This window comes from Hemitrygon akajei, chromosome 5, assembly GCF_048418815.1.
Source record: "Hemitrygon akajei chromosome 5, sHemAka1.3, whole genome shotgun sequence".
Lineage (NCBI taxonomy): Eukaryota > Metazoa > Chordata > Chondrichthyes > Myliobatiformes > Dasyatidae > Hemitrygon > Hemitrygon akajei.
The window spans coordinates 162446723-162458522 of NC_133128.1; the positions used below are offsets into that span (position 1 = coordinate 162446723).

Genomic DNA, 11800 nt, shown 5'->3' on the forward strand with positions numbered 1-11800 from the left:
AATAACTGAAAATAACAAGAACTAAAAGATAAGCCTACTGTGCCCTCTTCCGCCTAAGCCCTCTGAGCCCAAGCCCTACACTCTGCTCCCGACTCACTCCGCTGCCCGCAAACGAAGCTGCCCGCTGCTTAAGGCTGCGTTCTTTTTATATCTTCCCTCCTTCCCAGGCCTCCTTCACGCGCCTGCGCAGTCCCGCCTCTCAGAACTCCAATCTGAGAAGCAATTTGAAAATGGCCGCCGCCGCACTTCTTCTCAAAGCCTCGCTGTCCTCTTCCAAAAGAGAACTGCCTCACTCCTTCTCTCCTTTTTATATCTTCCCTCCTTCCCAGGCCTCCTTCACGCGCCTGCGCAGTCCCGCCTCTCAGAACTCCGATCTGAGAAGCAATTTGAAAATGGCCGCCGCCGCACTTCTTCTCAAAGCCTCGCTGTCCTCTTCCAAAAGAGAACTGCCTCACTCCTTCTCTCCTTTTTATATCTTCCCTCCTTCCCAGGCCTCCTTCACGCGCCTGCGCAGTCCCGCCTCTCAGAACTCCGATCTGAGAAGCAATTTGAAAATGGCCGCCGCCGCACTTCTTCTCAAAGCCTCGCTGTCCTCTTCCAAAAGAGAACTGCCTCACTCCTTCTCTCCTTTTTATATCTTCCCTCCTTCCCAGGCCTCCTTCACGCGCCTGCGCAGTCCCGCCTCTCAGAACTCCGATCTGAGAAGCAATTTGAAAATGGCCGCCGCCGCACTTCTTCTCAAAGCCTCGCTGTCCTCTTCCAAAAGATGGACAAAAAGACAATGCAGAAGAGAACAAATTATGAAAATACCGTAGATATTAATAAGCTGGTAAGGAAGGCGGGCTCTGTCGTGGGCAAAGTACTGGAGAGTTTAACATCGGTAGCTGAGCGAAGGGCGCTGAGTAGGCTACGGTCAATTATGGATAACTCTGAACATCCTCTACATAGCACCATCCAGAGACAGAGAAGCAGTTTCAGCGACAGGTTACTATCGATGCAATGCTCCTCAGACAGGATGAAGAGGTCAATACTCCCCAATGCCATTAGGCTTTACAATTCTACCGCCAGGACTTAAGAACTTTTTAAAGCTATTATTAATGCTTTTTGAGATGGTGATTTAGATGCATATCACATTTTTTTTACTGAGTTAAGTATTGTATGTAATTAGTTTTGCTACAACAAGTGTATGGGACATTGGAAAAAAGTTGAATTTCCCCATGGGGATGAATAAAGTATCTATCTATCGATCTATCTAGATTCCGGATTTTAAGCCGCTACTTTTTTCCCACATTTTGAACAGCTTTGAACACTGCGGCCTTTAAAACGGAGCGGCTAATGCATGATTTTTTTTCATGCCGCCTCGTAAACATTTTGCCTCGTAACAGTAGACCAATAAAATTGATGAGTAGTTCACAGAGGTCCAATGAAATTGTACGATAAATCAAGCGCACTTTCACAATTAAATTATTGTAAATCAGTCATTTGTACTCACCCTCATCAACATGGAAAACACTCGAAGAAAAGCATTGTGCTGCCTTTATGGCAGTTATTTAGTTTATAATATTTTCGCTTAGTAATTCATTTTCTAGTTAAAGTTAGAAGAGTTTTAACTATATTTGTTTTATGTACTACATCGCGGGATGCTATGACGTCACACCCGGTTTCGCCGCGTCTTGTGGGATACCAGTTTGCGATAAACGGGAAGGAGGGGGCGAGCGACGGAGCGGCATTAGATCTGAGCGAAACGCTGCTTTTAAATGCCGTCTGCGATAAAATGGGACGGCGGGGGTCGAGCGGCGGAGCGAAAACGCTGCTTTTAAGTTAAAGGCGATCAATAACTTTTCCTGGTAGGCTGCAGTATATATATTTTTTACCAGTCGTTAGGAGATATTGGAATGTTGTTCAGTAAAGAAGTATACGCAACATATATTTAAAAGTAGCCGCGTTACGGGCACGGTTCGAAAAAAAGCATTTGCAATATGTATTTGTTTTTGTTACCATATGGATTTAATTAAAAGTTAAAAAATCCTCACGTCTAATATCTTTCTGTGTAAATATCTCATATTACAACGTGGGACACCTACGGCCGAAAATCCGGTGCGGCCTTTACAAGTAAAAAATTGATTTTATTTCTAAAATTAGAGCCAGCGGCTTTTAATCAGGTGCGCTCTGTAGTCTGGAATCTACGGTAGTAAACAAGCATAATAATAAATAAATGGAAGTAGTAAATATTGAGAATGAGTTGTGTTGTCCATGAAGGTGAGTCAGTAGATTGTGGAATTAGTTCAGTGTTTGAGTGAGTGAAGTTATCCAGTCTGGTTCAAGAGCCTAATGGTAATGGGGAAATAACTATTCCTGAACCTGGTGGTGTGGGACCCAAGGCTCCTGTACCTTCTCCCTAATAGCAGCAGTGAAAATAGAACACGGCCTGGATGGTGGGGGTTCTTGATAGATGGTACCTTATTGCGACATTGCTCCTTGCAGCTGTATTCAATGGTGGGGAGGGCTTTACCTGTGATAGACTGGGATATGTCCACAGCAGGCCATGACACAACCAATCAGAATACTCTCCAACACACATCTATAGAAGTTTGTTGAAGTTTTAGATGACATGTCAAATCTTCACAAACATCTAAGTAGAGGTAGTGCTCTGCTTTCTTCATAATTGAACTTGTGTGCTGAGCTCTGAAACAATAATACATAGGAATTTAAAGTTGCTAACCCTCTCCACCTCTAATGAGGACAGCCTCATGGACCTCTGGTTTCTTTCTCCTGAAGTCTATAATCAGCTCTTTGGTTTTGCTGATGTTGAGTGCAAGATTATTGTTGTGGCACCATTCAGCCAGATTTTCAATCTCCCGCCTACATGCTGATTCATCACCTGTTCAGAATAGTGCTGTTCATTATAGCATTATTCTGAAGATCAAAGGAATAATCCTAGACATCTTGGCTAATATCACCACTAATTAAAAAAAAAGTAATCGGACATTGCCACTTCAGAAGCATTGTGTGCAAAAACTGGCAGCACTACAACTGTCATGAAAGGCAATATACAAAGATCTGACCTGGCTATCCTGTACAATATGAATATCAATAGCACCATGCACCCACCAATTAGACCATTTGCTTAGTCACAAAATGCTCAGGACTAAGCATGCATGACTGTCTAACTTTTGCTGATTTACTGTGTGGCAATTTGGCCTTCACAACAACAGATTCAAGATTCAAAGTATATTAATTATCAAAATATGTAGGCAGTATACAACCCCGAGATTTGTTTTCCCACAGACAGCCATGAAACAAAGAAAACCGTGCAACCCATTCAAAGAAAAACATCAAACCCCTAACGTGCCAAAAAAAATTGTGTAAACAGCAAAAAATTAGTGAGAACATCAAACCACAAAGTCACAGAAATGGCCGAGAATTTTCATTCAGTTCCATTTAGCGCTATATTATTCGTTGACTGCAGGCTTCAAAGCCAGTTTGCCCAATCAAAATCACACAAATTAGCAATAAAAATGGGAGTAAGCAGAAACACATCATAACATCATCTAGAGTCAAAGCCACATCAATGAAACCTTGCCCAAGACACTGGCAGCATCTGGGGAGGAGAGAGTCCGGTCGAATGCAGGCACATTCCTTAGCAGCATTGAGGAAGAGTTGGACATACACTGGCAGATGGCGCACCCGCTCGCCTTCTGCTCTCATCCTCCTTGATTTCAATCTTCCTCAATGCTTTAATCAAGAAATTGAGATGACTATGGGCTCATGCCCTATCTCTGGGATTCTTAGCCTGCAAACCACACATTTTGCTTGAAACCTCACCAAACAATACGTTTTAAACCCAATTTTTTAAAAAGCCTTTTTCATATGATCTCAAAGATTTTGTCTACCTCTCCAATCACTCCTCAAAGAACCATCAGCCTCTGCATGGAAATAAGTGGTTTAATTTCATCACTTTAAATCATGGTATCATTGTTCACAACTCCATAAAAATTTGATCATACAACGCCACAATTTCTCTGGAGCGGATATTTCATATCTTACGGTTTAAATTGCCCTTTTACAAGATCTCACCTGCTTAAGCAATCCCAACTCTAATTTAGACCCAGATTTGCTCAAACTTTGGCCTTCGCTCACAACTGAAAAATCACTGCCACTGACAGATTTGGCCCAGTAAGACTGTTTTAGATCTTTCTGCAAAACTGAGAGAATGGGAGTCAACATCACAACTGCGTAAACAAGTCACAAATCTTATTACACAACTTTGGAACTTTTCTAGTTCTAAGTTCTGTGAAGAAAAACTCCAGCTTGTAAACAATACTTTACTTTCAGATTGTAGCTTTACTATTCACCTGTGCGAACACCTTAAAGATTCATCTTTGGCCTACCACATCACAACGACGCTAACAGTAACAAACACAGACATGTCAGATTCTAAGCAAGTACAAACATTTCTCGACTGATTCAGCTTGCTTGCTCTAATATCACCTCTTTTCCTCAAGCTAGACTATTTGCACCCTCAACATATTCAAAAGTGAGCTGATTTTTATTTTAAGAATCAATGAGTAATTAGGACACACCCATGGGTATTGATACAGAAATCTAGAAATCATTAAGTCACTATTCCCTAAAGTTCAATATCATATTGTTATCCTGATTCAGAAACTGTTTGAACATCAGGTATAAAAAGTTGGGATAATGGACAGATATACTAATTCACAGAATGAGACTTATGGCACTTGACAATGATTTGTGTTACGGCAGCAACAGATGAATTTATTCACAAGCCAGAAGATGGGCTGGAGAATCACAAGTTCAAGTTTAACAATAACAAAGACAGGCAGCAATGTCAGCGTGTGAGAATGCACTAAATGAAAATTTTTAAAGGCCATAAACATGACAAATAAATGTCAATATAGACCACAGAGAAGATCCTCTCCAGGGCCCTAAAAGCTAAACTAGACCACTTCTTAACCAAAAAAAGCTATAAACACTTGTGTAGAACCTGGGGATCATTAAAGTAAGAGAAAAAAGTGAATATTTTTATAGGATGAGAATTTTGCATCATGTTATCTATGACAGCATTTCTTAAATTTCAAGAAGAGAGATTATGTTGACATTTTCAAGACGAAAGAGTAAGCTCAAGTAGAAAACTTCCAATGTTGGAAATTTCAACTTAAAATTAGACATTTCAAAAGTGAATTTAGATTTCTTTCAGAATTCTCTTCCATTTGGCAGTGGGCTCAATAGTTATAAATCAGACAGTTTCCTGTAAAATGTAAAATATTAAATATAGGGAAAGTCAGGAGGACGCAATGAAGTAGCAGATCAACCACATCCTCAGATTTTAGTGGGAAAATGATTTTATATAAACTCAAATGGCCATTTTTCCCATCACAAAAGCATCAAGTCTCTAAAGTAGCCTGTTACTCACTTTTGGAACTTAAGAGTATTTTAAAATTGTGTGTTTTACAAAAACAAATATATGTTCAGAATTCAAGCCCCTCAGCTTGATACACGCTCCGTTGCACATTTCGCAATTCTCATTCAGTCCGCTGAAATACCCCTTCTCCCTTGTATCCCTTATACACTGCAATCAATGATAGCAGTGCAGAGCTGTCATTTGGTTACATGCTGTGAACTTCTGTCCCCCAAATCATCAATCTTTTCCTAAATTTGATTCCTTCCTCCGAACCTGGATGGCAGTTCAGTACGGAGGAATTGCTATGCTGCCAAATGAGTTGCAATATCAAAAGTACGGCCCTGTTTCAGTACTGAGGTGTAAGCAAAGAAACATTTATTAAGTTGGTCACAGGTCAGCAACAGATTAAAAGAGCAACGCAATAAAACAGACCCTAGGCGAAGTGATATTTTGCAACAAACCAGCCCTGATTTCGGATGCGAGTTACCGACAAAAGCCACACGTATGAGGGTTGCCTGGGAAGGAAAAGGCCCAACCCGCTAGCTGGGGGGAGGAGGAGCCAACAGCTCATGCATCCCCGGAGCTCGGTCCATTCCCAACCGCATGGTCTCGGGGTGAGAAGCGGAACAGCGCTGACCCTCGCCCTCCCCACTCCGAGACACGCACATGCCGGGTGCAGGAGGCCGGTTTGGGCCAGGACTCCACCGCGACTTCCGGCCGGCACACATCCCCACCTCCGGTGTTCACAGACAAGACCCAGACCCCGGCTTCCAGGCCTACACTAGGCTCCGTTCCCCAGCCCGCCTCCGCTCACCTCTATAACCTTCTCCTTCTTCTTCTGCTCGGTCTTCTTGCTGGGTTGGTTGGACGATTTCTTAGGGGGCATGTCACTGTGTCTACCGCTGCCTCGCTCGCTCCTCGGCCGCCGTCAAACTCGATGCTCCTCGCACGCACGGGCCGCTGCCGTCCTCGCGCCGCCTTCTGGGTAAAACCAGCTCGCGCGGACGCCCTGGCAACGACAATGAGAGAGGTGGAACCGGCGGGCAGTACTGCGCAAGCGCGAAGAGTAGGCTCCAGTTCCGGGGTGTGTGAGTGCGTGTAGCGGAGCTGTGCCGAATATGTCCTCACCGGAGAAATTACCCAGGGTTACCCATACCCCTCTGTTTTTCTGAGCTCCATGTACCTATCCAGGAGTCTCTTAAAAGACCCAGTTGTATCCACCTCCACCGCCGGCAGCCCATTCCACGGACGCACCACTCTCTGCGTAAAAAAACTTACCCCTGACATCTCCTCTGTACCCACTTCCAAGCACCTTAAAACTGTGCCCTCTCGTGCTAGCCATTTCATCCCTGGGGGGAAAAAACCTCTGACTATCCACGTGATCAATGCCTCTCATCATCTTATACACCTCTATCAGGTCACCTCTCATCCTCTATCGCTCCAAGGAGTAAAGGCCGAGTTCACTCAACCTATTGTCATACGCATGCTCCCCAAACCGGGCAACATCCTTGTAAATCTCCTCTGCACCCTTTCTATGGTTTTCACATCCTTCCTGTAGTGAGGCGACCAAAATTGAGCACAGTACTCCAAGTGGGGTCTGACCAGCGTCCTATATATGTGAAATATTACCTCTCAGTTCCTGAACTCAATCCCACGAATGATGAAGGCCAATGGACCTTATGCTTTCTTAACCACAGAGTCAACCTGCGCAGCAACTGAGTGTCCTATGGACTCAGACCCCAAGATCCCTCTGATCCTCCACACTGTCAAGAGTCTTACCATTAACACTATATTATATCTTCTTTGATCGAGAACAAGCCCAGTGCCAAAATCTGTCAGTTAAAGGAATGAACAGGAAGAAGTTCTTAGGGACTTCAGGATGCATCTGCAAAGACAGGACTTGGCCACAGTGGGATAATATGTTTGAACAGTGAGGGAATCAAATTGATGTGGCTTTTTCACCAAGGTTCGGCTATGTAGCTGCTGTGGAAGAGGTAGTAGCAGCAAAGATCGAATTACTTCTTTCAATGGGTGCTGCCTGATCTGAATATTTACAGCGTTACCTATTTTTTAATCCAAATTTCCAGTATCTGCAAATTAAAAAATCACTGTTGAATTTACTGTCTTATCTCTTCCATGAGTGTCAAATGTGCTGTTTTTGCCTTGTTCAACTTTAGTGGTGGGGAGAAAATTCGATTGCTTTAAGATCAGACCTTGATGGTCAGCATGGACAGTGGTTAAAGGGCCTGTTTCGGTCCTCCCCAGCTTAAAAACGTCTGACTTGTGTAGAGTCCACACATAAAAACAGTTCAGAGGAATAGAACTATGCCATAACTGGGGGATAACCTGTACTTCTCACTCTCAGTGACAAGGTGTTAATGAAAACTCATTCCCACAACCATATCTCTTTTTGTCAGCAAATGCCTGCAGCTCCTTCTGATTCTACATTGGTTCCATCTGAAATTCTATCTTTCACATTTCAGATCCGACCAAATCACAAGCAAGTGCAAACAATCCAGTGTTTCTTCAAGTCACTGTTTACACTGCATCCTTCCATCCAGCATGTCTCTACATATGCTCACTCTTGAATTAGATATGCAATAGTATTGATTTACTCAATCTCAAAGCTCTCCTTGTTGGTGGATCCACTTGGTCTTTCACCACATTCATTTCAACAACAGATAACATTTATTGCTTATTTATGTACTGATTGTTATAGCTTTCTTTTTGTATCTGCACAGTTTGCTGTCTTTTGCACTCTGGTTGAACGCTCAAGTTGGTGAAGGTCTTTCATTGTTTCTATTATGGTTTTTATCCTATTGATTTATTGAGTATGTCTGGAAGAAAATGAATCTCAGGTTTGTATATAAGAGACATATATGTACTTTGAAAATAAATTTACCTCAAACGTTTGAACTTTGAACATTTCCTTCCTTTCAGGTATCAAAGATCACAAACCTCTGCATCTCAAAAGTTCAATATCTCTCCAGATCTTTCTTCCCCTTCACTTTCTTCTGATCCCATTCTTCCATTCTTCCAGTTCCTCCCACTTCCCCATCCCTGGCTGTGTCTTCATTATCCCTTCAGTGGATGGGGCACAGGATCTGGGGCACAAAAAATTGGTAAGCCTGTTCTTGGAGTATTGTGTGCAGTTTTGGTCACGATAGGAAGGATGTGATTCAGCTAGAGAGATGCTGGAAAGTTTCACAGGGATTTTACTGTGACAGGAAGGAGAGGAGAGATTGGATAGGCTGGGATTGTTTTCCCTGGAGTAAAGGAGGCTGGGGTGGGGATGACCCTATGGAGGCTATAAAACCTTGAAAGACACAGAAAAGATGGACAGTTACAGTCTCTTTTATGAGTGTGAAACAAACAGCCAGAGGAAGTGGTAGAGGCGAGTGTAATTGCATGACTTAAAAGACATTTGAACAGGTTCACAGATTAAAAAAGGTAGATGTCATGAGCCTTGTAGCTTGCCATAGAGTGTTGATCTTCTTGGGTTTTTGAGCACATGTATTTATTAAAATTGTTACCTTAACTAGAGCCTTTAAACCCTTGTGCTTTGAGTTAAATCTTGTTAAGAATCACAACTGGCATGTGTTTCCTGCATTTAGAGGACTTTTGTTTAGTGCCTAAGTGGAGTCATTGTGTTGGAGAGAATGATATGCCCCACGGTGTTGCTCAGTTGCTTCTCCAAGGCTCTGTTGATATCCCTACATCTAACCTCTTGCTTTTGTCTCTTCGTGGGAATTCTGCCTTTCCTCCGCTCCTGGGTCAAGTCATGAGCCTGTCTTCCGCAGCTTCTGGTTTGAGTCAGTGCCTGCGACCACCTCCCCCCCCCCATGACAGAGAAAGCCTGCCATTCCTCTGTATGGGTCTCATCCTCTGAGAGCACACCATGACAGTAGAGGGACATGAACCAAATGCAGCTAACTGGGACTAACTCAGAAAGGCACCTCGAGGGTTTGTTTCACTGCTTTACAACTCTATGAATTTATGATCCATCTTGACTTCTTCTTGGGATTCTTACTGTCACAAATATCAGTTTAAGCCAATTCAAAACACTCCACATGAAACTAAGAACCAATTAAAATCATGGAATAGAGTATGGGAACATTAAAACTGAAGTACTGAACACATGCTGCAGGGCTAGTCATGTCCCTATCCAAGATTTTCTATTACAGTTATAGGGCTGGCATCTACCCAAGATCTAATTCTGCTCACAAATTTCAGGACAAATCCAACACAACTAGCTATTCTCAAACTGGTCTACTTTCAACCATCTGCCAAATGATGGAAGGTGTCATCAACAGTGCTGTCAAGCAGCATTCATTCTCTCATGGCTTGTTCATTGCTGAATTTTACTGCATTATCTGCCTCCAGACCTTCTCACAGATTGGCCCTTACACAAATCAAAGAGCTGTATTCCAAAGTGAGATGAAGTGGAACTGACTGCTGTACACATCAAAGCAGTATTTAATGAGCGGTGCATCAAGATCTCCTGGTAAATCGAGGGAAGTGTGCATCAAAGGAAGACACTCCTGGAGTCATTAATTACACAGAGGAAGCTGCTTATGGTTATATCATCATGCAGTCTATGACAGTCAGACTCTAGTTGTTACCTTTTAGTCAAGCCAGGACCAGGCATCACTGCAGTGATACCTCAGTAACATGTCCTAGGCTCAGCTGAAGTTGCTTTTACCAATTATCTTCTTCCCATTATAGGGTCAAAAGTGATATATCTGCTGATGATGCAAACGTTCAATTGTTTTCACAACTTATCAAAAATTAGGAAGTCCTCAATTGCATTCAGGAAGACCTGGACAACATTCAGACATGGCAATAAGTGACAACTAAAAGTGCCAGAAAAACTGAACGTACTACCCATTAAATTCAATAGCACTATCCTCCCTATCATTGCCGAGATTTCAACTAGGGCAGCTTGAAGAAGTCTCTGAACAACTACCACCAACATGTCACCTTTGGAAGCAGAGGAGCCAACATACTTGACCATGGTTATAACACTTCCAAGAACGCTTGCCATGCCATCCTACACCCACACTTTGGAAAGTCCGATCACCTGGCTGTACTTCTACTCCCTGCGTATAGGCAGAGACTAAACACCATAGCAAGGAAGATGTTGGATCACTTACAGGAATGCTTTAAGTCTATGGGCTGGACAATATTTAGGGATTCGTCTTCGAATGTGAATAAATATGCCATAGTTGTCACTGAATTTATCAAGACTTGTGTGGGTGACTGTGTGCCTTCAAGGAAGTACTGGACATAGCCAAACCTAAAGCTATGGATGAACCAGGAGATTCATAGTCTGCTGAAGGCTAGATCATGGCATTCAAGATCAGTGATCCAGGACTATACAAGACTTCCAGGTACAACCTAAGGAATGCGATTTTAAGAATGGATTGAAGTTAGAGACAGAATCAGATGCACGTCAGCTCTGGCAGGGTTTGCAGGCTATTACTTCATATGAGAAGAAACCTAACATCATGAATGGCTATGATGCTTCACTCCCAGATGAGTTGCACACCTTGAAAGGTGGAATAAAACGACAGCTATGAGAATTCTTGCAGCATCTGGTGACCCTGTGATCTCTGTCTCAGAGGCTGACATCAGAACATCTTTCATGAGGGGTGAACACTCACAAGGCGTCAGGCCATGATGGTGTACCTGACAGGGCATTGAAAACCTGTGCCAATCAACTTGTGGGCGTGTACAAGGACATCTTCAATACCTTACTGTTGCAGTCAGAGGTTCCCATCTGCTTCAAAAGGGCAACAATTATACCAATGCCCAAGAGGAGCAGGGTGAACTGCCTCAAAGACTATCGTCCAGTAGCTCTTACATCTACTGTGATGAAGTGCTTTGAGAGGTTGGTCATGGCCAGAATCAACTCTTACCTAAACAAGGACCTGAACCCACTGCAATTTGTCTATTGCCACAATGGGGCTACAGCAGTTCTCCACTCTCCTTGGATCACCTGGACAGTAGTAATACCTACATCAGGCTGTTGTTTATTGATTACAGATCAGCACTCAATTCCCTCAGTACTAATCAACAAGCTCTGATACCTGGGCCTCTGTTCCTCCCTCTGCAAATGGATCTATGACTTCTTCATCAGGAGACCACTGTCAGTGCAGAGCAGAAATTACATCTCCTCCTTGCTGATAATCAACACTGGCGCACCTCAAGGATGTGAGCTTAGCCCACTGCTCTACTCCCTCTACACCCATGACCACGTAGCTAGGCACAGCTCAAACACCATCTATAAATTTGCCGATGTCACAAGTATTGTTGGCAGAATTTTAGATAGTGACAAGGAGGTGTACAGGAGTGAGATGGATCAGCTGGTTGAGC

The 11800-nt window shown here is 43.1% G+C and overlaps 1 protein-coding gene across 2 annotated transcripts in view; it reads right to left on the reverse strand.

Moving 5' to 3' along the window:
• zc3h15 (zinc finger CCCH-type containing 15) overlaps nt 1–6430 on the reverse strand; it is a 50790-nt gene extending 44360 nt beyond the window's left edge. Inside the window, exon 1 of one of the 2 annotated variants that reach the window (XM_073047047.1) lies at nt 6240–6428. In XM_073047047.1, coding sequence (XP_072903148.1) covers nt 6240–6311 — 72 coding nt within the window. In that variant the 5' untranslated portion in view covers nt 6312–6428. Of the gene's footprint in view, nt 1–6239 lie in introns of both variants that reach the window. The other variant, XM_073047048.1, reaches the window with a different exon arrangement.
• Nucleotides 6431–11800: the final 5370 nt, after the last annotated feature.